This window comes from Equus przewalskii, chromosome X, assembly GCF_037783145.1.
Source record: "Equus przewalskii isolate Varuska chromosome X, EquPr2, whole genome shotgun sequence".
Taxonomy (NCBI): Eukaryota; Metazoa; Chordata; class Mammalia; order Perissodactyla; family Equidae; genus Equus; species Equus przewalskii.
The window spans coordinates 655,001-682,295 of NC_091863.1; the positions used below are offsets into that span (position 1 = coordinate 655,001).

At 50.3% G+C, this 27,295-nt stretch overlaps 1 protein-coding gene across 3 annotated transcripts in view; it reads right to left on the reverse strand.

Annotated features, from left to right (window-relative positions):
* DHRSX (dehydrogenase/reductase X-linked) overlaps window positions 1–27,295 on the reverse strand; it is a 136,280-nt gene that overhangs the window by 35,679 nt on the left and 73,306 nt on the right. For 2 of the 3 annotated variants that reach the window (XR_011536002.1, XR_011536001.1), the window contains exons 4-8: window positions 26,398–26,499; window positions 19,923–20,130; window positions 10,610–10,817; window positions 5,058–5,290; window positions 3,634–4,068 (exon numbers count right to left, since the gene is read on the reverse strand). Coding sequence is in view for 1 of the 3 variants with exons in the window: in XM_070604885.1 (XP_070460986.1) it covers window positions 5,066–5,290; window positions 10,610–10,817; window positions 19,923–20,130; window positions 26,398–26,499 (743 nt within the window). In the remaining 2 variants the exon portion in view is untranslated. Of the gene's footprint in view, window positions 1–3,417; window positions 4,069–5,057; window positions 5,291–10,609; window positions 10,818–19,922; window positions 20,131–26,397; window positions 26,500–27,295 lie in introns of those variants that run through there. The other variant, XM_070604885.1, reaches the window with a different exon arrangement.

A 27,295-nucleotide genomic window follows, 5' to 3' on the forward strand; every position in this document is an offset into this window, starting at 1 on the left:
TGGGGATGCTCTTGGACTCTGGCGAGTGGAGACCAGGGCTGCTGTTCAACGCCCTACAGTGCACAGGACAGATGGCCTCTACCACAGAGAACGGTCCAGATCCAGATATCAGTCCCGCCCGGGTAAAGAATACCTAGGGTAGCTAATAATATCACCCCAGGTAAGTCATTTATTTTTCTACATATTATGAAAAACCCAAGGTCTGTGCTTCTGGCCGCTTGCTTCTGTTTCCCAGCTCGGTCATGACCTCGTTCTGATGATTTAGGAACTGCTGAGATTTGTGCACTCTCTGGTTTGGCACATCAGCGCTCCGTCCGCCATTTTCCAGGCAGAGTCGCCATTTGTCCTACCTGGCGACGCTTCCAGTCATTTTTGTTGGGGAATAATTTTGCATAAATAACTTAACCGTGAGTCATTCTTCCTGACACCCGAGGCGCGTCCTGAAAACAAATCCTGTGCTTTTTGGCAGCTTCTGGAGCCCCCTTCACCATCCAGGACTGTTTTATGACTCCCGCCAGCCCCGGGGAACAGCACGCCATCATTTACGCCTCGCCTCCCAGGTTCCTCAAATGCTAGGAAATCGATGGTCGTATTTCACTCTGCTTTGGTGCCTCTAAAAACGCCCGTGGGAAGAATTTCAAAGACCTGCAGAAAATTATGAAACCGGATTGGGTCTGTTCACGTTCATTTTGAAGGCTGCTGGAACGTCTTCATCCTTTTTTTCTCCCTTTTCCTTACGAAGATGAGGAGCGGGGGGAGTTTTCAATGCAAGCAGGTATTAGTTTCCAACCCCGTTGGAAATCCCAGCACAGAAGACGTCCCAACGCAATCTGTGCACAAACGGAAAATGAAAGTGGAGATTCCGCACAGGCTTGTTCTGTTCCATCGGTCAGTCTGGTTCGGTTCAAAGCAACACCCACGGGCACCCGGCGTGTGGGATGGGAAGACAAGGGAAGGCGTGCACTTTGAGGCGCGTTGCATTCTCTTTGTGAACAAAGACATTATTTTGTTGAAGTGAGGAGGGTTTTTTTTTCTCTCTCTTTTTTTTTTTTTGGTGAGGAAGATTGGCCCTGAGCTAACATCTGTTGCCAGTCTTCTGTTTTTGCTTGAGGAAGACTGTTGCTGAGCTAACATCTGTGCCCATATTCCTCTACTTTGTATGTGGGATGCCTACCACAGCATGGCTTGGTGAGCGATGTGTAGATCTGCACCCGGGATCCAAACCCCCAAACCCTGGGCCGCCAAAGCAGGGTGCACAAACTTCACCACCCCATCCCAGGGCCGGCCCCTCACTTACAATGTTTTTGAGGTTCATCCATGGTGTAGGATGTGATGGTACTCCATTCCTTTTTCAGGGCCAAATAATATTCCATTGTATGGATGTACAATAACGCGTTTTTAATGCCCCCTCGACTCTCCTAAAATGAAATCCTTATACTATCACCTGTAGACAAATGTAATAAGTCCACATAATGCAATTTATAACAAGGTGATAGGCATTTGAACACGTCCGTGCTTGGACCTCCAACCTGTTCCCTGGAGATGACGAAGATGAAGACGCTTGCCTCTACACGTTGAATCCCCAAGAAAGCGCCGCCTAGAAAGGATTTCCCCAGCATTTCCCCCAAATGGGGAAACAGTCCAACCCAGGACAACCTTCCCTTTAGGAAGGCAATGGGTGCGTGCCTGGAAAATCCCATCTCTTGCATTCATGGGTAAACAGAGTTAAGTTCTAGGCTCGGGTTCATTATACACAGGATTTTCACCTGCGGGGACATCTGGCCCTGAAGCCCCAGGGGCAGCATAACTCCCTTGAAAAGACCCTTAACCGACTTAAAACCCTTTTAGATCCACCCTTTCCTCCGAGTCGTATAAGCACGGAGCGACCCCCTGAGCGGAACGGGACGCTCTACTCGAGCCACGCGGTTGGCAGTGGACGTCCCGTGGTGCACGTGGAAGTTGAAACATCACGTCGCACATCTTAAACATATACAATTTTTATTGGCCAGTCGCGCCTCCATAAAGCCAGAGAAAACTAAAGCCAAGATTCCTCCACAAAGTGACGGTCTCCTTAGTTATCAGGCGATGGTTTTCCCAGGATATTTGGAACGACAACTTTCCACCTGGCGCCACGGTGGACCAGGAATACCGCGGGGTCTCAGAAGGACGATGCACATAGGTTCTGGGGCAACTAGAGCAAATGTACTTTTTCCATGCATTCCTGGACCCACAACAGCAAAATTATCATTTTTTAATTCAATGTATTTGGGAATTTGAAAATACCCCTCGAAGTAACCCATGGGCTCAAGAGGAAAAATGAAAACGAGGATCGCACTAGATGTCCATGAGGTGTAGACCCGGGAGGCAAGGACAGAAATGAGTCACCCAGGATGCTACGGTGAGAAATACGAAAACTGAGAAATAAACGGCAGTCATCAAACCAGGAAGTGAGGCAATGCATCCCAGAATAAAGGCACAGAATCATGAGGAAAAAAAGGGGAGAAATTTATGCAATCGATACAACCAAAAATGGTAAATTAGGAATAAACACAAAGATGGGTAAAGGTCTGTTCTTGAACCCAAGAAGGTGCTTCCTTGAAGAGAGACCCAGAGACCAGAAAATCCCCAAGCTTTTTCCTATGTACGGATGCTCCCGTCTGCCCTCTCCGGGCATTTGTTGGAAAGCTAAGAATTTAGGTCGAATCCGCAGGATGCTGGTATCCAGACGACAGAAAATACAACTGCCATGATTTTTTTTTTTTTCCCTCTTACATGACAAATTCAATGGCTACAGAGCTTGGATGCAAAACCATGCATGGTGTTTACACCCCTGAGCATTCCTCAACCAGAATGCACAATGCATTCAGCAAGCCCGGGTGTAGACAGGGGGCGTGTGAGGACCGTGCGATGCAGGAGGAAGTGGAAAGATGCAGACTCAAAGGGTTAATCATGGCGCCCAATGCAAGACTTGACCACCCAAGGCTCAGACCAAGTGGGAAATGGACGTGGGGCGCCCTCCGGGACCCAGGGGTCAACCCTAGAAGCTTCCCCATCCAGCCTCCCAAACTGGATCCAAACCCCGTCTTTCAGGGAGGCTGGTGTCCCTTGTAGGGTTTTCCGTCCTAACAGCCAAGATGCGTCCATGGATAGAGACCCCCTCGCAATCCACTTGGCACCTGGACCAAAGGATCCTAAGCCGTGTTGGGTCCTACCCGGACTGGCCTTTGCAGAGTTCACTCTTTCCCGATAAAAGTTCCCGTTACCACGTACGGCAGCGCCCCCAGGTTCCAGGCCTCAGGACCTGGTGTCTCTGGGGTCCGTGCGTCAGCTCGCCACAGGCCTCAAGCTCCTTCAGGACAGGGGTTCTGTCCCACTCAACCCGGAGCCCCAGCGTTTCCACAGAGACCGGCTCGGTAGTGATACTTAACACACATTTAATGAATGAATGAATGAATGAATGAATGATGGGGTCCTTTCCATTATTGAACCTGAACACAACACACGGATGCTACACATGCATCAAGGGTCCAACTATTCAATCCAATTCAGGTGCACGGAGGCCCTCTTGGTTCCCCCGACCCCAGCGACAGGCTCAACCAGCGTCGGCCCGGCTGTGGATTCAGCCTTACTCACCCCGCCGTCCACACGATTCCATTAGCTCCTGAGAAGCGTCTCTGAGCGGCGTGGAATCTTACGATCGGGGGGCTGTGGGGCGCATGGGAACCCCTCCAGAAACGGCTCATCTCTCCACGTCGGGTGTTGAGGACTCGATACCCATCCTCAGAGAGACGATCGAACCGTCCTTGCCTGGCGGGTGGGTCCATGTGGATGAACCGGGATGATCTCCCCGTCGTGAGGTCTTCAGGACATCCGCAATGATCCTTTTTCCAAACGGGATCACATTCACGCGTCGTGGGGGTTGGGACGCAGACGTGTGTTTTGGGGGGGGCCACGTTGAACTCCTATAGGAGCCAACTGGAAGGAACCCCAAGGACTCGCCCGCCCACGGGCCCACTTCCAGGTCATAGAGAGTGGCCTTCGTGCTGATGGAGGATGAGTTGCCTGGACCTAAAGATACAAGAGGGTCGATAAGGAAACTGTGAGTTCGGGAAGGCCCTGGAGAACGGGGACAGCATTTGGCGTGCAATAGGATTATCATCATATTAGCACCATGGTTTGCAATATAGTGCGTCCTGCAGACGTCTCCAAGAGAGGACATCCCGAATGAACAGAAAATGGACAGCATGGGGCAGAGACGAGGAGAGAGCTGTCCTCGCCCCCGTCCTACAGAATCCCATGGTGAGTGGAGTCCAGGCCCCGTCCCCGTCCTATAGGATCCCATGGTGAGTGGAGTCCAGGCCCCGTCCCCGTCCCCGTCCTACAGAATCCCATGGTGAGTGGAGTCCAGGCCCCGTCCCCGTCCTACAGAATCCCATGGTGAGTGGAGTCCAGGCCCCGTCCCCGTCCCCGTCCTACAGAATCCCATGGTGAGTGGAGTCCAGGCCCCGTCCCCGTCCCCGTCCTACAGAATCCCATGGTGAGTGGAGTCCAGGCCCCGTCCCCGTCCCCGTCCTCATCCTACAGAATCCCATGGTGAGTGGAGTCCAGGCCCCGTCCCCGTCCTCGTCCTACAGAATCCCATGGTGAGTGGAGTCCAGGCCCCGTCCCCGTCCCCGTCCTCATCCTACAGAATCCCATGGTGAGTGGAGTCCAGGCCCCGTCCCCGTCCTCGTCCTACAGAATCCCATGGTGAGTGGACTCCAGGCCCCGTCCCCGTCCTACAGAATCCCCTCGTCCTCTGTTGACACCCCTCCATGACTGTTGGGCCCAGACCTCATTTGAGTGGCTCTGAAGGGTGCAGGGGTCGCCCGGGGACCGTCCATCATTCAAGATGGCGGCATAGCATGGGCATTGGTCCCATGACCCTAAGACCCTTGAGGGCGCATGGACCCCCATTTCTGGGACCCGTCCATCAAAGTTGGGTCTTGAGTCCGTGGGACGACGTGGGGACCAAGCAGGCGAGCGGGGAAACATGCCGACGGGGCGCCCTCACCCACCTGAACGCCTATTCCTCCCGCCGTGGCAGCGACGCCGGGAAGACGCCCCCCGTCCCGTCCGGGATGCCGGTCATCTGGCAGCTCCTGGCCCACAGCTGTCGCTGAAGCTTCAGGTCGTAGGTGACGGCGAGCGACCGGGTCTCCTTCTCGTTGTAAAGGTAGCGGCCGCCGACCCCTTCCAGGGCCGGGGCGACGGCCGCGTAGACGGAGGTCCAGGCTCCCTCCTCCGGGGTCTGCGGGGCGAGAAGGACGGAAGGAAGGAAGGAAGGTGAGACGCGGCGACTGCCGGAGCGGAGCGCACGGGACGCTCGGGGCTCAGGGAGAGGCCGCCGGCTGAGACGGGAGGCTCACCACCTGCGTGGACACTCTCACGCAGACCGCCGGGGTGGGCAACCTGGCAGAACCAGACCCCGGGGCCGTTGCATATTTCTTTTCATCGCGTGCGGACAGGAACGCACGCCCTCGTGGGCTTCGAAAAGTCTATAATCTCTGAAGACGGGGAACAGACCCCAGCCGGGAGGCTATGTGACTCTGTCTATGGAGGGAAAGACGCATTCCTGGAGACGCCACGAGTTGGGGTCGGGGCCAGGTCAGGAAGGGGTGGGTGTGGGGGAGACGGGGACACGGAAGGGGGATGAGGTCATGAAGGGGACCCTGGGTCCATTAAAAAAAAACAGGCATTGGGCCGGCCCGGTGGTGCAGCGGTTAAGTGTGCATGTTCTGCTTCAGCGGCCCGGGGTTCACCGGTTTGGATCCTGGGTGTGGACGTGGCACCGCTTGACAAGCCATGCTGTGGTAGGCGTCCCACATATAAAGGAGAGGAAGACGGGCACGGATGTGAGCTCAGGGCCAGTCTTCCTCAGCAAAAAAAAAAAAAAAAAAAAAAATTGACAGCAGATGTTAGCTCAGGGCTAATCTTCGTCAAAAAAAAAAAAAAAAAGAGGCACATTTCCTTTAAATAGGAGACATCTCCCAGAACTCACACAGCCTGCGGGTCTATTTTACTGAAAGGAACACTGAATTTACCCGTCTTCCTGGGGCAGTGGCTGCGACCAGCGTCCTGTTTCAACCCCAACCGGGCACACCGTGGCTCAATTCTGCCGCTGCCCACCTGGAGTCAGCAAAGCCTGTGTGTGTCTAGGGCTTCAGTGCTCCTGAACCGCCCCACCCAAAATGCCAAAGGAGGCTCAGAGAGGTCTCCTCCTTTGTCAAGGGCACACAGCTGGCTGGTGGAGGAGCCGAGATTCAAACCCAGGACCACCGGCTGGCTCCCGGTCAACATTCTCACCCAGAGCACGTGCCGCCCTCTCCCAGAAACGACTCAGAAAAGGCTGGGCTACGCGGAGGGGAGAGTGGGTTTGAATCCACATCATAATTAGAATGCACAACGCCTGACTCAGGATGAGTGTGTCCCCCTCAATTCACAGGTTGGGGTGCTGAGACCCCCCCAGGACCTCAGGACGGGGCTGCCTTTGGAGATGGGCCTTGAAGGAGGGGACGGAGGTGAAATGAGGGGTTTGGATCCCGAAGCCCAGGGTCTGCCTTGGTGAATTGTTTCCATGGAGTTCTCTCTCTGTCTCTATCTCCACCACATGGAGACAGACCAAGATGGCGGCCATCTGCCAGCCAAGAAGACCATGCTGACACCTTGATCCTGGACGTCCGGCCTCCAGAACCAGATGTCTGTGGCTTAAGCGCCCCGGCCGGGGGACTGTGTTACAGCACCCTCAGCTGATGACTGTGTGTCCCAACACCAAGCTCTAGATTTGAAGGGCGCCATGTTCCAGGTGATCAAAAAAGCACGAAGAGGAAGGAAACACCACATTTTGCCTGAATCCCTAGAAGCTAGAACTCGGGGTAGTAATGGCGGAAGGGGCTTCGGCGGGAGCAGCGGAAATCCCTATGGCATGTCCTTGTGCCAGGCACGGCCCGAAACACCACCAGGGAATCCTTCTGACTCACTCCCCTGGTCCGCGAGCTCTGAATCCACGTCCCTGGGCCATGAGCTCTGAATCCACGTCCCTGGGCCATGAGCTCTGAATCCACGTCCATGATCCATGAGCTCTGAATCCACGTCCCTGGGCCATGAGCTCTGAATCCACGTCCATGATCCATGAGCTCTGAATCCACGTCCATGATCCATGAGCTCTGAATCCACGTCCACGGTCCATGAGCTCTGAATCCACGTCCACGATCCATGAGCTCTGAATCCACGTCCACGATCCATGAGCTCTGAATCCACGTCCACGATCCATGAGCTCTGAATCCACGTCCATGATCCACGAGCTCTGAATCCACGTCCATGGTCCATGACTCTGAATCCACGTCCACGATCCATGAGCTCTGAATCCACGTCCATGATCCATGACTCTGAATCCACGTCCCTGGTCCATGACTCTGAATCCACGTTCACGATCCATGACTCTGAATCCACATCCATGGTCCATGACTCTGAATCCACGTCCCTGGTCCATGACTCTGAATCCACGTCCATGATCCATGAGCTCTGAATCCACGTCCCTGGTCCATGAGCTCTGAATCCACGTCCATGATCCATGAGCTCTGAATCCACGTCCATGGTCCATGAGCTCTGAATCCACGTCCATGATCCATGAGCTCTGAATCCACGTCCAACCGTGAGCTCTGAATCCACGTCCACGATCCATGACTCTGAATCCACGTCCATGGTCCATGACTCTGAATCCACGTCCATGGTCCATGAGCTCTGAATCCACGTCCATGGTCCATGAGCTCTGAATCCACGTCCATGGTCCATGAGTCTGAATCCACGTCCACGATCCATGAGCTCTGAATCCACGTCCACGATCCATGACTCTGAATCCACGTCCATGGTCCATGACTCTGAATCCACGTCCCTGGTCCATGACTCTGAATCCACGTCCATGATCCATGAGCTCTGAATCCACGTCCATGGTCCATGAGCTCTGAATCCACGTCCATGATCCATGAGCTCTGAATCCACGTCCAACCGTGAGCTCTGAATCCACGTCCACGATCCATGACTCTGAATCCACGTCCATGGTCCATGACTCTGAATCCACGTCCATGGTCCATGAGCTCTGAATCCACGTCCATGGTCCATGAGCTCTGAATCCACGTCCATGGTCCATGAGTCTGAATCCACGTCCACGATCCATGAGCTCTGAATCCACGTCCACGATCCATGACTCTGAATCCACGTCCATGGTCCATGACTCTGAATCCACGTCCATGATCCATGAGCTCTGAATCCACGTCCCTGGTCCATGAGCTCTGAATCCATGGTGAACGAGCTCCAAAATTGCTCTTTCCGAGGAGATGGTGGGCCGGTTGGGCGCATGCCCCCTGGGAGAAATGTAATCAAAGGCGAATGCGGTGGGACGCGGGCTGGATTTGAAAGGAGGCTAAGTGGAGCTGAAAGCGATGAGCGATTACGGGGAAAAAAAATGCATGCCTCCTAATTACCTAATTACACAGCGCTTTACAGTTTTGGAAATTGCTTCCGCGTCTACTGTGTGAGCAATTTCCACAACACTCTTATGAGATATTATTACCCAGAACCAACAAATTACAAACGCGAGGGGCACTGCGGGGGTGGGGGGGAAGGAGCTGCGTGGAACGGCCAGACTTGGCTTCTTCCAGAGACCCCCCCAATTCTCTCCGTCTTCCCCCTCAAAACCCCTCCATCCTATGGGCCCATGATCCATGCCCATGGCTCCAGAAACAGAACGGTCGTGATTTGTCTGTGCAAAAAAAAAAAAAAAAACACACACACACACTAAGCCCCTCCTCTTTATAAATGTGTAGATCTCCCGTGTGTTTCTCAAGGTACTAACCGGCTTGCCCAGGGCTCTGAATTCAAGTCCATTTCCTGTTTTTTTTTTTTTTGGTGAGGAAGATTGGCCCTGAGCGAATATCCGTTGGCAATCTTCCCCCTCCTCTTTTTTTTTTTTTTTTTTGCTGGAGGAAGATTGGCCCGGACCTAACATCTGTGCCTGTCCTCCTCTACTTTGTACGTGGGATGTTTTACTGCTGAAAGAACTTAAGAATTTGAAAGAAGCGTTTGAAGCCCCTTTGCCTGAGGCGGGAGGGGATAAAAGATGAGTTGAGGAGCAAGCGAAGGAAGAGTTGGGGAGTCCATCGACCCTTCCAGGAGCTCTGAGAAAAATGGGGAACCTTGAGATGGAAGCCGGAGCAAGGAGGAGGGCCGATCTTGAGAAAACAGAGTTAACTACGCTCATGAATTCTAAAAGGGGATGCAAACACACAAGGATCGATCGCAGGGAGAAAGGTGTCCCAATCGACTCCAGAAGGGTAGAAAACGTGAACGCAGGGAAGCCCTCAGGGTCCGACCGAAGGATGCCCAAGGACAGGACGACTCCTTCTCGAAAGGCAGGACTCTCCGATCCGGGCGACATCCTGATCTGAGTTATTCCAATAAGGGAGAAAATTCGCCAGGAAGACTTCATTTTAAAAAAAAAGCGAAATGGGGCTAACATACAGCACAGCACATAACAAAGCACAACAGACGATCATATAGGCAAGTATTCAGATAAAGAAGAAATATCGTGTTTTTCCACCGTCATCAAGAAGATATTCGATCAATTATTTAATCATCTATTGAGTGGATAGAAACAATATCACAAGAAGCATATGCGTTAGAAGCAAGGAGGTGATGATGGTGAGCATTTGCAGATTAAATAGTTGGGTGGTGGAAAAAGATGAGAGACGGAAACTCGATGAGAAATAATAAAACGTCGGCGATGGCATCAGTTAAGATGTGGAGCATTTATCAGGAGAAACAAGAGAACGGTCCACACCTCGTCTCGGAGAAGGGGGTTGGTTACCTTTTTGGGAGGAAGGAAGGCGAATTTGGGGAAAAGCATGCACCCGATCCCGCGGTGTGTGCGCTCACTTTATTACCGACTTTTAAATATTTTATTTTGTTGTATTCACGGTTTGCCAATTTTTTTTAATCCTCTTCACGGCGGAAACAAACATTCCAACTTCCTAAATAACGACGATGAACGCAACAGGAAACGGACGGGAATGAATAAAAACACCTCCGAAAAGCATTCAGATTCTGGTCCCCAGGCCCAACGTGGAAGCGGATTGTAGACGTTCAGAAAACAGAGATGGTCGTCACGTGGGATCGTCACACAGCGATGGAGTCTCAGACACACACGCGCGGGACCCAAGGCCGGACCCGGGTCCCAGATTCAGCAAAATAACGAGCAGGTGCCTTCGTCGTGCACGGCTCCCTGCAAACACCCTGCCGGCCGCGAATTGGGTTGCAACGAGGAAAAAATACCCCCCAGGGGTGAATTTCTCAACAAGAACCTAACAAAAACGGAACTGCGTTCGGGCCTAAAGTCCGCTCTCTGAGACCAGGGCTGCTGTGATGCTCACACCCCCGAGTGTGGACATAACGAGTTCATCCTCCTTGGTGGTTCTTGCGCCAAACTCCGTGCAAGCGTCCTGGAGGTGGCGGCCCGCCCGTGTGGCCCGCGCTCGCACAGTCGGCACGGACACGGGAACCGTCGGGGACTTACCTTGAAGAACCACCGGCCGAACAGCTTCTTGACCAGACGCGTGGGCCAGAAGACGTGTTTGTAGAGGTCGGTGTCGACCACGCCGGGGTCGGCCACGTTGGCGGTCACGGGACTGCCCTGGGTGGCCAGCAGCCCCTGGAGGTGATAAGTGAAGAGGACCAGGGCCAGCTTGCTCTGGGCGTAGGCCCCGTGCGGGGAGTAGCTCCTGCTGTGGAGACAAAGGAGGAGACGGCGTGAGAGGCGGTCCAGGCCCAGAGTCCCCACCCCGTGCCCTGCAGCCCTGGCCCTCGCCACGTCCATTTGCAGCCGCCTCCCCTTTGCAGGCTGGCCTGCTGGCGTCGGGGTTATGAAATTTGCACGCTCTGCCTCAGCAGCCCGGGGTTCACAGGTTTGGATTCCGGGCACGGACTTAGCACCGCTCATCAACCACGCTGTGGTGGCGTCCCACATAAAATAGAGGAAGATGGGCACTGGTGTTGGCTCAGCGACAGTCTTCCTCAGCAAAAAAAAAAAAGAAAAGAGGAGGATTGGCAGCAGATGTTAGGTCAGGGCCAATCTTCCTCACCAAAAAAAAAAAAAAAAAAAGAATGACAGGGCTGGCATGCACACACCACGAGGCCAGAGATCTTGGTTGGAGCTGCTCCTTTTTCCAATCTGTGGGGCGATCTCGAGGACCTCCTTTAAATTTGAATTTTCAAGGCTTGGGGAAGACGGGCCGACATCTCTTGCACTCCGATGCAGAGCGGCCAGCCGCCCCCCGGGTCGGTTTTTTGCTGCCGACGGGAACAGAGAGATGATTTTACGGGGTGCCAACAGCCTGAAAACTGGGAGGGCGTCACGGCCAAGCGCATCCTTTGTCACTCAGGAGTGGCGGCCATTCTTCATGCCAATAGTTCTTTTTTCCTGAAATTTAACTTTATCTGCTATCCACCAGCTATAAAAAAAGGAAAAGACTAGATGCCCCGTAAGCTAACCTATTTATTTATTTTTTGGTAAAATAAAGGAATAAAAATGAGGACATGTGCCTATTTTCCCGTAACTCTGGTTAAATTCCACGAAGTCATCCTTCCTGATGCTGAAGGACGGGGGACGGGGTCCAGATGTGAAAAGGAAGGGCCCGCGCCCACGAAGCCAATTACTGTCTCTTTGTCACGGGCACCACGACCACGCGTATCCACGTCGTTAAAATTGTGCCAATCGTTGAACTTAGTAACGCCAGTGTCTGAAATGCATCCCGGAAAACCGTAACAATTTGTTACTGTTACACGACACAGTGTTACGTTATTGCTACATTGTAGTTAATAACTAGTAACATTATAACTAATATTTTTCTTTAAAATTGTGTCTATAGTAACTCCAGTGTTTGAAATGTATCCCAGAAAAACCGTAACATTTTGTTACTGTTTCATTACACAGTGTTGCGTTATTGCTACATTGTAATTAATAACTAGTAACATTATAACTAACATTTTTCTTTAAAATTGTGTCAATCGTTGAACTTAGTAACGCCAGTGTTTGAAATGTATCCCAGAAAAACAGCAACAATTTGTTACTGTTACATTATGGTTACATTACACAGTGTTACGTTATTGCTACATTGTAATTAATAACTAGTAACATGATAACTAACATTTTTCTTTAAAATTGTGTCAATCGTTGAACTTAGTAACGCCAGTGTTTGAAATGTATCCCGGGAAAACCGCAACAATTTGTTACTGTTCCATTATTGTTACGTTCCAGGGTTACATTATTGCTACATTGTAATTAATAACCAATAACATGATAACTAATATTTTTCTTTAAAATTGTGTCTATAGTAACGCCAGTGTTTGAAATGTATCCCAGAAAAACAGCAACATTTTGTTACTGTTTCATGACACAGGGTTACATTATTGCTACATTGTAATTAATAACTAGTAACATTATAACTAACATTTTTCTTTAAAATTGTGTCAATCTTTGAACTTAGTAACTCCAGTGTTTGAAATGTATCCCAGAAAAACAGCAACAATTTGTTACTGTTCCATTATGGGTACATTACACAGTATTACATTATTGCTACATTGTAATTAATAACTAGTAACATTATAACTAATATTTTTCTTTAAAATTGTGTCTATAGTAACTCCGGTGTTTGAAATGTATCCCAGAAAAACCGTAACATTTTGTTACTGTTTCATTACACAGTGTTGCGTTATTGCTACATTGTAATTAATAACTAGTAACATTATAACTAACATTTTTCTTTAAAATTGTGTCAATCGTTGAACTTAGTAACGCCAGTGTCTGAAATGTATCCCGGGAAAACCACAACAATTTGTTACTATTATATTATTGTTACATTATAATGAATAACTAGTAACATTATAACTAACATTTTTCTTTAAAATTGTGCCAATCGTTGAACTTAGTAACTCCAGTGTCTGAAATGTATCCCGGAAAACCGCAACAATTTGTTACTGTTACATTATTGTGACATTACACAGTGTTACATTATTGCTACATTATAATTAATAACTGACATTATAACTAATATTTTTATAACAATAGCAACTGCTGTAACATAACAACCTATATAAGTAATAATATGACTGTCATAATGTAATATAACATATAACTGTTATAACAATAAACACTGTTACTGTTACTGAGTAAAAAAAATTGGCCAACGATTTAAAATCAAAACTCGACGTGCAGAACGAATGAGTGAACACAGACAAAACGCCCATTTTCGGTGACGTCTGCAGCATTTATGGGTCCATTCTTAGGGTTTCAGTTTGTTTTCCTTTATCCAAGCAGGCGGCACTTCCTGCATCTTGAAAGCTGTGGATTCGGGGCCGGCGGCGACGGGGAGCAGAAACTCAACTGCTCCTGAGATCCTACAGACGGGGGGCGTTTCTCCTGGCCGAGTTGAACCCGAAGAGGAGCATTCTTACAAAAAAAACCCCCCAGGCGCCGTGCAACCCGGCTGCACGCTTTTTGCATTCCCACCAGCAACGACCCAGAGTCTTTGCTCCCGTGCATCCTCGCCCGCCTTCGGTGTGGCCCGATTTCTGGATTTCGGGCCGCCCTAAAAGTTGTGCAAGCGGCATCTGAGGGTCATTTTAATCTGCATTTCTCCCCCTCCGAGGACCCGGGAGGAGCAGGTTTTTGTAGGCTCATGGCAGCAGCGGGATTTCCTGCAAACTCTCCTGCCGTTTTGCAAATTGCACACGTCTCCTGATCCAAGACGGGCTCCAACCCCTCCAATTAGCGTCAAGATCCTTGTTTTTTTGGCAAATTCCTTCTGTCTCCTGAGGGAGTAATTAAGCAGCGGGGTGGGCGGGGGGGGGGAGTGAAGGCTGAGATTTCAGTTAAGTGTCACGGGACCAGCCTCCCATCCCAAATTAGCCCAAGAGGAGAAGGAATTTCAGAAGAGGTTGCCTGCACCCGGGATCTCAACCCGCAAACCGCAGGCCGCCAAAGCAGAGTGTGCGAATTTAACCGCTACGCCCCCTGGGCCGGCCCGGAAACATGGCATTTTTAATAAGCAGCTTTTGTAATCAATGATGCCAAAAGGTAGGACTGACAACATAAAAGTGTATCATTCTTTCCAATAGTTAGTCCTTTATTAACGTAACTACTTCAAGAATAACTCAAAGCTCAGTCTGAAACAAAAGTAGAGATGGTAACGTGACGGCCTTTTGTCGGGGAGGGAAATCTTTTTCTCCGCACACTTAGGTTTGGCGACTGGGGCCTGCAAATTAAACGGATGAGTGACAGATTCACAAGAGAAAAGTATACAGATTTCATTTTGTTCAACTTTACATGTATGAGGGGCTTCCTAGAAAAGACATGAAAACCCCAAAGAGACAGTTAGACTCAGGGGCTGACATGGCATTTAATAAAGGGTGCTAAATTGCAACCGTGAACAATCTTATGTGTTCTGAGGATGAGAGCCAGGACCAGGGAACTTGCCTGCCTTGGGCTGGGGCACGGAGACAAGATGACCCGACTTCCTTTTTGGCCCGGGGCATCCCAGTAAACAGCCATCTGCCTTAAGGGGTGAGGGTCAGAGGACAGTCAAGATGCCCTATTCCGAGGAGAGGGGCAATGACGTCTTCCCACGCGGGGAGCTCGGAGAAGACCCACCGAGGATCTCTTTGGTCCTGAGGCGCCCACGGGTACAGGAGGCTGGGCACGGCAGACGGACCAGGGTGCTGAGCAGGTAGGAGGCAGAACGCCCCCGCCGGACACCACGAGGTGTCGCTCACCCCTGCCATTGACAGAACTCCTCGTGCCCATCCAGGCCTGTTGTCGTTAATTTTACGCGTCCACGTGGCCAGGCTGTGGTGCCCGGTTGTTGGGTCAAACGTGAATCTAGACGTTGCTGCGTTTTTCAGAAGTGATTAGTAATGGGTAGAGTAGGAGGAAAGCGGATCGATGCCTGCCTGCTGAGGGTGGGCCTCGCCCAATCAGTTGAAGGCATTAAGAGAAAAGATTGAGGTTCCCCCCAAAAAGGAGGAATTTGGCCCGCAGACCACAGCACAGAAATCCTGCCTGACTTACCAGCCTTGAGGCTCAACATTGCAACACAACGCTTACGCAGATCTCCAGCCTGCTGGTCCACCTGGCAAATTCCAGACTGGCCAGCCTCTCTGTGGGAGTCAATTCCTCAAAAAAAAAACTCATTGTCTCTCTCATAGATAGAGATTAGATAGATAGATTGATTTCTTTACCTATAAGATATATTATATATATTTATTATATACTTGTATATCATAAATAGCATGTAGATATATATTTAAAAATTTTTATAATTATATATTTATAATCTTTATAAATATATTTATTTTTATATTTTACTTATATTTAATTAATTAATTAATTAAATAATTAAATTTCTTAAATTTTTGTTTATTTAATTTATGTATTCATTATTTGTAATATTTATATTATATTTTATTATACACATAATATATTATTATATATTATATATTTATTATTTGTATTTATTTTTATTTTATTTATTTTATTTATTTAATTTAGTCATTATAATATTTATATTTTTATTATATGTATAATATATTATTATACGTTATATATTTATTACTTCTATTTATTTTTATTTTATTTATTTATTTATTTTATTTAGTCATTATTTATAATATTTATATTATATTTTTATTAGACATATATTATTATATATTTATTATTTATATTTATTTATTTTTAAAATATATTTATAATTTTTATAAATGTAACATACAATACTTATATGTAAATATATATAACTTAAATATATATTTGTATATAATATATAAACATAATATATAATATATAATCTAAAATAAATAACATATAATTTTTTAACTTAAATAATGCATAGCATTTTTAACTTCCTCCACACAAAATAAAACTTGCTTTTTAACAAAACTATCCATTTCTTCATGCGTCAATTCCACTGATGACAAGTGTCAACAGACCCCGCCCAGCTTTTCCTTTTCTGGAATGTTCCGGCGCAGCCTAGCCGAGCCGACAGGCCCTCTGTGTGTCGCAACGCGCTGGGCGTTTGGCACACTCTGCCATGTGGGGATTGCTGCCTGGACAAGAACGCGAATTTTCCAAGCCAGCCAATCAGTCTCGGCCAAGAACCATAACCGCCAGCGGTGTCTACATCAGATGCAAGCCAGGAACCGACATTTTGGACACAGAAAAGCAGGCTGGTCTCAAGCCAGGTGCTTCTCAAATTTTAGGCCACATCAGGATGCCCTGAGGGGCTTGTCACAGCTCCCACGGCCTGGCCGCAGCCCAGAGTTTGGGTTCAGGAAGGCTGGGGTGGGGTCTGAGGATGTGCAATATTTTTTTTTTTTTTGCTGAGGAAGATTGGCCCTGAGCAAACATCTGTCACCAATCCTCTTCTTTTATGCTGAGGAAGACTGGCCCTGAGCTCACATCTGTGCCCATCTTCCTCTACTAAACGCCTGTGATTTGCTTTGAGACAGGAAAATTTAAGCAAACAAAGAAGGGCCTTAAGCGCAGAAGCCCGCCCACCCGGGAGCCGGCTTTGGCTAAGTGGATGGACGAGGGCATCCCGGGACGACCCCCGCCCTCCTTCCTTCCAGCCGCCTCTCACTGTGCAGGGACAATAACCCTGTCCAACGCCTCTGGGGTCTGCACGGCGGGGTCGCCTTCCTCTCAGGCCTGAGGATTATGGGGCCAGGGTGGTGGCGGGGGTCCCCCCACCCCGGCTGCAAACCCCAGAGCCTGGCCCTGGATTCAAAGGCCGGGTCAACCGAGCGTCCAATCGTTGCAAGCATCCCGTTAACGCCATGCACAGCTGTTTGCACACGCACTGGGGAAGAAACACACGTCCTATTCACACACACGGAGTCTTCCGTCCTCGAGCCGGGGCGACAGGGAAGCTCAGAATATAGAGACTGTGCATGGTCGAGTCAACGTGAACCAGCCAGGCGGAGCCAGCTCGTTGCATTTGCAACCGGGTGCAAAGGAGAACACTGAAATCCTCCTGATTTCATGCCTCTCTGGGTCTGACTTCTCTCTTTCTGGTCTCTTTCTCCAAGATAATAATAAGAATAATAATAATGATAACAGCACACAGGCAAGCTGCCCAGGGAGAGGATGCCAATGGTTGACGAGGATGGATGTTGAGAGACTTATTCTGCCCGTCATTTCAGCACATGTGCAAATACCGAATCGTGGTGGTGTGCACTGGATACTAGTAGAAAGTAATAGGTGCATTATATCTCAGTAAAAAAATGCTAAAAAAAAAAACCCAAAACAGCATGCGCTTCAGGAAGCATGAAAACAGAACAGTGCAAAACTTTTGCAGAGCTGTTCAATGATGCTGATAAAACACCTAACTCTCAATTGACGATTTTTTACCGTTTTGTAGTCCCATTTCCTGGGCTGGAACTTTGGCTCTATCCTCATCGCCTAGAGATATTAGGAACATGTTTTAAAAAAAACAACAGTTGTTTCACTTTCCGTACGCCTGAAACGAGGATAATAATTGTATTTGCCTCAAAGCATTTTGAAGATGCAAAAACGGACTGAGACGGGTCGAGTGTTCAACTAGGTGAATGCAAAATAGGAAACGGTGAGTAGATATGGGTCATGAATCTTATTACTATGAGACAGGCTGATACAAAGTATCAACAAAAGCCGATACAAAGTTTCAAAGGATCGATGGGAGAAAGGTTGATACAAAGTATGACAAACGCTGACACAAAGTATCAAATGATCGATGCGAGACAGGTCGATACAAAGTATCAACAAAGGCTGATACAAAGCACCAGGTCATTACGATGAGACAGGTAGAAACAAAGTATCAGTAAACACAGATACAAAGTATCACTGCGAGACAGGGAGGCACAAAGTCTCAGCAAAAACTGATACAAAGTATCTAAACATCACTATGAGACAGGCTGATAAAAGTATCAAAGCATTGCTGTGAGAGAGGTAGACACAAAGTGTCAGCAAAATGCTGATACAAAGGATCAGACTATTACTACCAGAGACAGATACAAAGTCTCAATAAACACTGATACAAAGTATCAAAGCATCGCTGCGAGGCAAGGCAACACAAATTATCAACAAAAGCTGATACAAAGAATCTAATCATCACTATGAGACAGGCTGATACAAAGTATCAAAAGCTGATACAAAGTTTCAAAGTCTCCCTGTGAGACAGGTCGAAACAAAGTATGGCAAACGCTGATACAAAGTATCAAAGCATCACTGCGAGGCAGGTCGATACAAAGTATCAACAAATGCTGGTACAAAGTATCAAATTTCCGCTATGAGACAGGTCGACACAAAGTATCAACAAACACAATACAAAGTATCACTGGTGAGACAGGTCGATACAAAGTATCGACAAACGCTGACACACAGAACCAAGCTATCACTGAGACAGGTCGATACAAAGTATCAATAAACACTGATACAAAGCATCAAAGGGTTGATGGGAGACAGGTCGATATAAAGTATCAACAAATGCTGGTACAAAGTATCGAATTTTCACTATGAGACAGGTCAACACAAAGTATCAACAAACACAATACAAAGTATCACTGGCGACACAGGGCGATACAAAGTATCGACAAACGCTGAAACACAGAGTCAAACTAGCACTGAGACAGGTCGATACAAAGAATCAATGAAAACTGATACAAAGTATCAAAGGTAGACAGGTCGATACAAAGTTTCAACAAATGCTGATACAAAGTATCAAAGCATCGCTGCGAGGCAAGGCAACACAAATTATCAACAAAAGCTGATACAAAGAATCTAATCATCACTATGAGACAGGCTGATACAAAGTATCAAAAGCTGATACAAAGTTTCAAAGTCTCCCTGTGAGACAGGTCGAAACAAAGTATGGCAAACGCTGATACAAAGTATCAAAGCATCACTGCGAGGCAGGTCGATACAAAGTATCAACAAATGCTGGTACAAAGTATCAAATTTCCGCTATGAGACAGGTCGACACAAAGTATCAACAAACACAATACAAAGTATCACTGGTGAGAAAGGTCGATACAAAGTATCGACAAACGCTGACACACAGAACCAAGCTATCACTGAGACAGGTCGATACAAAGTATCAATAAACACTGATACAAAGCATCAAAGGGTTGATGGGAGACAGGTCGATATAAAGTATCAACAAATGCTGGTACAAAGTATCGAATTTTCACTATGAGACAGGTCAACACAAAGTATCAACAAACACAATACAAAGTATCACTGGCGACACAGGTCGATAGAAAGTATCGACAAACGCTGAAACACAGAGGCAAACTAGCACTGAGACAGGTCGATACAAAGAATCAATGAAAACTGATACAAAGTATCAAAGGATTGAAGGTAGACAGGTCGATACAAAGTATCGACAAATGCTGATACAAAGTATCAAATTTCCACTATGAGGCAGGTCAACACAAGTATCAACAGACACCATACAAAAGTTTCACCATGAGACAGGTCGATACTTTATCGACAAAATGCTGATACAAAGAACCAAACTATCACTGAGACAGGTCGATACAAAGTATCAGCAAACACTGACACAAAATATGAAAGGATTGCTGGGAGACAGGCCGATACAAAGTATCAATAAACACCGATACAAAGTATCAAAGGGTCGCTGTGAGAGAGACAGGTGGATACAAAGTATCGACAAATGCTGATACAAAGTTTCGACGTGTTCCTGTGAGGCAGACGGATACAAAGTGGCCGGGGCTGCAGAGCCTCGTGCCCAGTGCATTGTGGGCATATCCCACAGGTGCAGCCATGAACTTCCACCCACCTGCCCTGAAGGTCGGCCAGGTTGAGCTCGCCCACGTAGTGCGTGGCCGATGAGACGGTCACCACCCTCGCGCTGCGGCCGGGACACCCCGAGTCCCGGAGGGTGTCCAGGAGGAGGTTGGTCAGCAAGAAGTGGCCCAGGTAGTTCAAGCCCAGGTGTTCCTCAAAGCCGTCCACGGTCTTCCTCTGCGGCACCATCATGACCCCGGCTGGGAAGAAAGGGAGCATCAGCGAGCGTTCGAGGACAGGAGGCGACAGAGCCGACCCACGGGCGGACGCGGAAACAGCCCTGGGCGCCGCGAGGGCGGGCTCAGGTCCCGGCTGCCTTCTCCCCTCCCCGTGCCTCGGTTTCCCACTCTGGACGCAGTGGGGCCGTGCCAGGAGATGGGTGAGATCCTTTCACGCCTGATTCTTGTCAAAACGACAGCAGCAATGATGAAATAGCGGGATTCACACTCAAGGGAGGGTGGGCTGGGTCACCCAAAGGCGGTTAATTCGCAGCCACATCGGGAGCCCACTGGGTGGGGTAGAGAGGGTGGTGTTCCCTCCTTCCCAGGGTACCCCAGGAACGAACTCATTCCTCAGGGCGCCCCGTGGGAAACGCAGACCCGAGGATTCCCGTCGGCCGTCCACACCCCGAGACCCCAAGTCCAGCCCCGTTGGCCGTCGTTCCCTAAACACACTTCTGTAAAAGTGTGTTCTGTGCTCTCGCGTAGCAAAGCCCAGATAAATCCTCGTCCCCGAGTCCTTTCCCTCGGAGGCTGGAGCCCAGATGGCTAGTGCAGGACACGGGACCGGCCCGCATTGTGGCATCACCTCGAGCGGGCCGGCTTGCTGGGATGTGTGTGTGTCTGTGTGGGGGAAACGTGTAGGTGGGCATATGTTCCGGCAGACGGACGGGCGCGTGCGTGTTGTCTGTGCGTATGGAAGGCTGTGGGTTTACGTTTATTATAGATGCATCTGCATACGTACATGCATATGCATGCATATATGTATCTGCATATGTTTACGTGCATGCATTTGCAAAGATATGCACGTGCAACCACGATAACACGTTTACACATACATTTTGGCGTTGGCATGTGCGTTTGGATGTGTATTCGCATGCACACGTGTGTTTGTAAACACCTATGCATTTATAATACGTGTATTTCCTCTGGCATATACACTATGAGCATGCCTGTGCATTTGCATGTGTGGGAGCATTTGCATATATTTGCATGTATTTGCATGCAACACATGTGTATGCGTGAGTGTACATAAATATGCTTGTATGTGTTAAGTATATGAGCAGAGGCATTTGCAAACGAATACATATTCATAGTTCACGCTTTTGCATATGTATTTGTGTTTTGCATATGCATTTGTGTTTTGCATATGTGTTTGTGTATTTTGCATATGCATTTATGTATTTTGCATGTGTATTTATGTTTTGCATATGCACTTATGTTTTGCATATGTGTTTGTGTTTTGCATATGCCTTCATGTGTTTTGCATGCAGATATGTATTTCTCTTTGCATATGCTTTGCCGCATTTTTGTGTCCGTGTTTATCTTTGGCTTTGTTCATGAATTTGGATATGTGTATGATTTGCATGCACACAGGCACATTTTTTTTGTGTCTGCGTTTGTGCGTGCATTTAGAAATGTGCAGGCATTTATATTTGAATGTGTATCCACTTCTCTCTCTGTATGCGTCTGGATAGGGATGTGCGTTTGTGCTTATGTGTGTGTACTTTATATGTCCGTGTGTTTCTATAGTCTCACGCTGCAGAACGACATTGCAGCCCATGACAGACGGCACACACGACAGTGGCCGCCTAGATTAGTCCCAGAGAGCCACAGATAGTACCATAGTACCACAGAGGTGTGCAGGAGGCTATGCCCTCTAGCTTTGTGTCAGTGACACCACGATGTTCGCACAGCAACGGAACGGCCTCACGATGCTTTTTGCAGAATGCATCCCCATTGCTCAGCCACGTATGACGGTGCATGTCTGTATTTTCCATGTATTTGTGGATGTACGGGTGTTTATATCTGTCTGTGCCTGCGCATGCATTTCCATACGCGATCTTCTACGTGGGTGCATTCGCGCATGTGGATGTGTAGACACGTTTTCCAGCTGGATTGAGAGGTCCCTCCCTGGAGACACGGACCCCAACTGCAGGCCCCGTCAGCCCCGGGGGCCCATGCAGGACGCACCTTGTGGTTACCCCACCCCACACCTCCCCCCGGCGCCAATGCAGCTTTCTCCCTTGCGAGGTTCTTGGGGTGCAGATGTGTGACCCCAGCACGGGTGCAGCGCTTTGATGCAGCAGGGGGTAACATTTAAAAGATAAATGCCGATGCTTCTTATTGCTGTTCTCACAGAAAATGCAGGAAGAGGAGCAGGCATGCGGGAGTCGGGGCTCCAGAGGGAGCAACAAGAAGACAGGAGAAGCGCAAGAAGAAGCGGCTCCGGGAAGAGCCGGCTTCATGGAATAAGGAGGCTGGAGCCCCTGAGACCGCCTGTTGCGGGGCGACCACACGTCAGGGTCCATTGGGTTGACCCTTCAAGCCGTGAGCCCGGGCAACGGGGAAACAAACCCCAACGTCCCACCTCGAGAGGGAGCCATCCTGGAGGTCCGGCCCCCTTGAGCCGTTGGATGATGGTGGCCTCAGCTGCAACCGCGTGACACCCAGGGCTCGAAGGGTCCCGATGCCCGTGCCCCCAAAGGGCACGCAAGACAAAATGGGGTGAGCCAGGAGGATTGGGGGGGTGGTGTGTGACGCAGCAGGAGACGGTGGGATACGAGCGCATGCCCAAACGATAAATTCCAAGTAGAGAGTCTTGTCTTGTGGGACCAATGGGCAGCCGCTCCACACCGTCTGCTGAGCGACAAAATTTTGCCGGAAAATCCCCCGTGTGATGGGGAATCGAGGACCGCTGGCTGAATTTGTGGGGTGTGTTAACCCCCCGTGAGCTCCTAGGACTGCAGTCTGGTGAGTTCAGGAGAAGCTGTTATCAGAGGAATGGCTGTTGTTGCCGGTTTGTCCCTTCCTCGCGATGGTCCTTGCGTCCCCGTACGTTGGCGGCAGAGAAAACAGCCAGCAGACGGGTCAGCCAGCCCTGGGCACACGGAAGTGAGTTCGGATTCCACCTGCTTGGCATTCGAGGCCTACACTCGTCCGTGTGCATTTTCACGGGGGCCCCAGGGGTTGAAGGACGACCGCAGCCCACTCTCCCTCAGGCTGAAAATACTCCATCCGCTCCGTCCCTATGACGCATTTCCCGGCGATGACGGACAAGACAACCCAACGTGAAGCCACTGTTTAGCTGGGGCGGGGGGGGGGGACAGGACCGCTCAGAGACACACAGAGACGCGCAGAGAGAAGGACGGGGCGCATTCCAGCTGGGCGAAGGTCGAACTGCACAACAGGAGGAACGTTTGCGTCCACTCTGGCCGCCATCCCGCCGTCTGAGGACCGACCGCCAAATCGACCTTTGGAGCCAAAGTTTTGAGTCTGTTGACCCCAGAGAACGCGAAACCGAAGACCTCGGGAAGGTGGCCACCGAGGCCGTCAAGAGAGGAACGCAAAAAAATGCGAAGGAAGGAGGATGGAACGTTCCGGAAGGGCCATGAGGGTTCCGCATCCACCTGTCAAACGTGAGTAGGGAAAGGGTAGTCCGCGTGTCTTGGGGGAGGATTGCCGGAAAAATGTGTTGATGAATGAATATCTGTGATGTGAGGCAAGTCTTGGTGGGGGGCGGGTGGCAAGGAACCCCAATACTCATCCATCTAGCGGGACACAGGTATGGGGTGGAGCGCTCAGAGGGTGGCGAACCCACCGTCGCTCCGTGGGCCGATCCCAATGCCGAAATCAAAGGGGCTGATCAGCGTGTCCAAATTAAGTCTGGATTCAGTAGAGAAAACACTGGCGACAGCATCCTGGAGGCGGGTTCGAACATCACGCTCAGTCGCCATATTGCCCACATTTCCGTTCCTGGGTGACTTCCTCTCTGTCATCCCCGAGGGCCGACTCCCATCGCCCATCCCGCGCCCCAGGATCACGGCAAAAAGACCAGATCCTCGACCGAAACCCGCAACCACCCACTGGGATCCGCCATATGCAAAATCGGGGACCCTGGAAGCCGGTGGATTTTCAGCGCCCGACTCTTCTGAGAGCTCCTGGGCCCAACGCTTCTGGAGCATCTGGGTCATTGGAAAACCGCTGTGGTTTTCAACCCGCTTCCTGGAAGCTCCTGTTACAGGGAAACCCATCACGCACCGGTTATTTTTCCCAGGGTCACCGCTGACACTTTTTTTTTTTTGGGCTGAAAACATAATTTCTTGTACTTTTTGATCTTGGGAAATTCACCCATTAGAGTCATGGGGGGAAGTTCTCCAGGGATGAAAATATAAATCCCGTGCGGTTATTGCAAGTCTGTCAGCATGCAGAGCCGGGGCTGGGCAGCCGGGTCAATATACAACGGTTGACTGGACGGGAATAAACCATAAATCCGGAGCCGGCTCCGTCCGGAAGAGGCCTACCGTCGTCTACACTGGCGTCGGACGATCGGATCGTCAGCCTCGCGCACGAGCTTCCCCCAACCGCCCGAAAGAGTCGGTCGGTCTGCGTCGCTTTTCGTCACGCTCGCTGGCAGACGCGAAATGATTTCAAACGCCCCGTGGGGCTCAACATTTGCAAAATCTGGATGGCTCTCTTTTTAAGGATAAAAAAAAGGAAATAGGAAAAAAAGAAAAAACACCACGCCCACACAGCGTGTAGCTTTCCGTTGGCTGCTGGAAGGGAGCTTTTGGCGGAGCCCACGGCTGGGCTGGTTTTTTTCCATGACGCTCGCCGCGCGCGACTGGGTCGCAGGCGTTGGGCCCATGAACCCGACTCCTTTGGAACAACGGCCTTGGCGGGATGAGCGGACAAATGCTGAAATCCTGCACTTTCGGTAAATCGAGGTAAATCTGACCCTGGCCGCCATCCAGCGCCCAGGTCTGTCCTGACCGCATGCTCCTGGTCCCACCTGCAGCCGCCCACCCGCACCGGGCACCACGGGATGTCTTCTTGGGCGTATCTATCAGGCCCCCATCCTGCCCGATGGAAGAGACGCCGTGGGGAGTAGACAGTAGGCGTCCATTATGTGCACAAATGCAACGTCCAGCCCTGGGCATGTCTCCTTGGCTCAAAGCTTCTGCCGGAACCGACACAGAGGCTGCCACATCCTCGGACCCCACAGGGACTGAGCGGACCTGTCCTCAGTTGGCCACAAAAGGCCCCGTGGACCCAACGGCAGCCACGGCCTGGCCGTCACAGCAAAGACCGAGACCAAAAGCACGCAGTAGGAGCAGAGCACGAAATGTTGTTGCAGGAAGTCAGCCTGCAAAAACAGGACTCGTCCCCGTGTGTAGACGGAATAACGTCCGTAAAGACGTCCACGTCCTCGTCCCTGTGTGTAGACAGAATGATGTCCCCAAAGACGCCCAGGTCCTCGTCCCCGTGTGTAGACAGAATGATGTCCCCAAAGACGCCCACGTCCTCGTCCCCGTGTGTAGACGGAATAACGTCCCCAAAGACGTCCGCGTCCTGATTCCCGTGTGTACACAGAATGACGTCCCCAAAGACGCCCACGTCCTCATCCCCGTGTGTAGACAGAACGATGTCCCCAAAGACGCCCACATCCTCGTCACCGTGTGTAGACAGAATAACGTCCCCAAAGACGCCCATGTCCTCGTCCCCGTGTGTAGACAGAGTAATGTCCCCAAAGAGGTCCACATCCTTGTCCCCGTGTGTAGACAGAATAACGTCCCAAAGACGCCCACGTCCTTGTTCCCGTGTGTAGACAGAATAATGTCCCAAAGATGCCCACGTCCTCGTCCCCGTGTGTAGACAGAGTAACGTCCCCAAAGACGTCCACGTCCTCGTCCCCGTGTGTAGACAGAACGATGTCCCCAAAGACGCCCACGTCCTCGTCCCCGTGTGTAGACGGAATAACGTCCCCAAAGACATAAGATCACTTCCGCGCTGTCACTGCCCGATTGCTGTGTGATGAACGGCCCCGGTTAGTAATCTCTGAGGGTGTTAAGTCTAACGAGGAAATCAGATCGATCGCCCGACAGCATGTCCACCATGTTCACAGCTCCTCTCTGCCCGCCATGATTGATCCTATTGGAATTCTAATCCATTATCACACGGATAAACGCTCGTCCAAGGGAAGCCCAAGCACACCGGTCAAAGCATGGAGTCCGCACGATGTATGATCGCACCGTCCTTGCCAAGCGACGTCGGAAAGTCGATCACGCCAAGAACGAAAGCCCAACGCGTCACGGCACCAAAGCGGTGGCCGCAAAGGGCACGCAGACTCACGGATTTCCCCCGGGAATCCCGCTGTCCCGAGCCACGACGTCTCTCACGGGAAGGCTGGGGGGGTTCGTGTCCACGTCAGAATCAACGTGTGGGTCCCCCCCGCCCCCCAGAACTCACCGTTATTGACCAGGACGTGGAGAGGGATCCTCTTTCTCTGGAACTTCTGCACGAACTGCCGGATCGACTGCATAGACGCCAGATCGCAGTATAGAAACTCCACTGCGAACGGAGAGGAAACGCCCGGTTATCTTCCAACCCACCACCGACACCGCGACAGGAGGTGTAGACACGGTCACGGGTGCCCCTATTGCCTCAGAAAGATAGGGAAGGACCAACGTGGGGGGCGTACCCTAGGAAGACCCTCAATGATCCCCAATCCTTGAGCGCAGTTGGGACCTATGAGTTGCCGCTAGTCAACGGCATATGGCAAAGAGGTCGGGGTGGCGGCCCCTGGATTAGGGTCCTTAGACGGCAAGGACGATGGGACGCCACTCCCATGACTCCACTTCGTTATATCACCCGCCCTCTCGTTAGCAGACCCGACGGAGAGGGCTCCTTCCATTGGCCTGGAAGAAGCGAGCCGCCATCTTGTCAGATGCCCATGGGGCCAAGACCCTCAAAGGGCAGCTTCTGGGAGCTGAGAGCAGCCCCCCCCCGACCCCGGCCAACGGCCAGAACAGGCAAAGTCAGAACCTCGCACCCACCACCTGAATCTGTCCGACAACCTCGTGAGCCCAGAAGAAGAGCCTGAGGGTCAGAGAGGACCTCAGACCACACGGCCCTCCAGAGCTGAGGGCGGTTGGCTCCGTCCTTCCTCCGGCTTTGCGGAAGGATGGCTTGGGGTCTCCGGACCCAGTTTTTTGGGGGACATGCCCGCCTCGACGTCGGTGGTCCCGGGACCCCAGAACCAGAGGGGAGCACAGCTCCCATCCGCAGTTGGATAGGACGTTTTTAAGATAACCGGCGTGGAGAATGAAGCCGCTGAGGACAGGGGTGTGTGCATTTTCAAATAGTC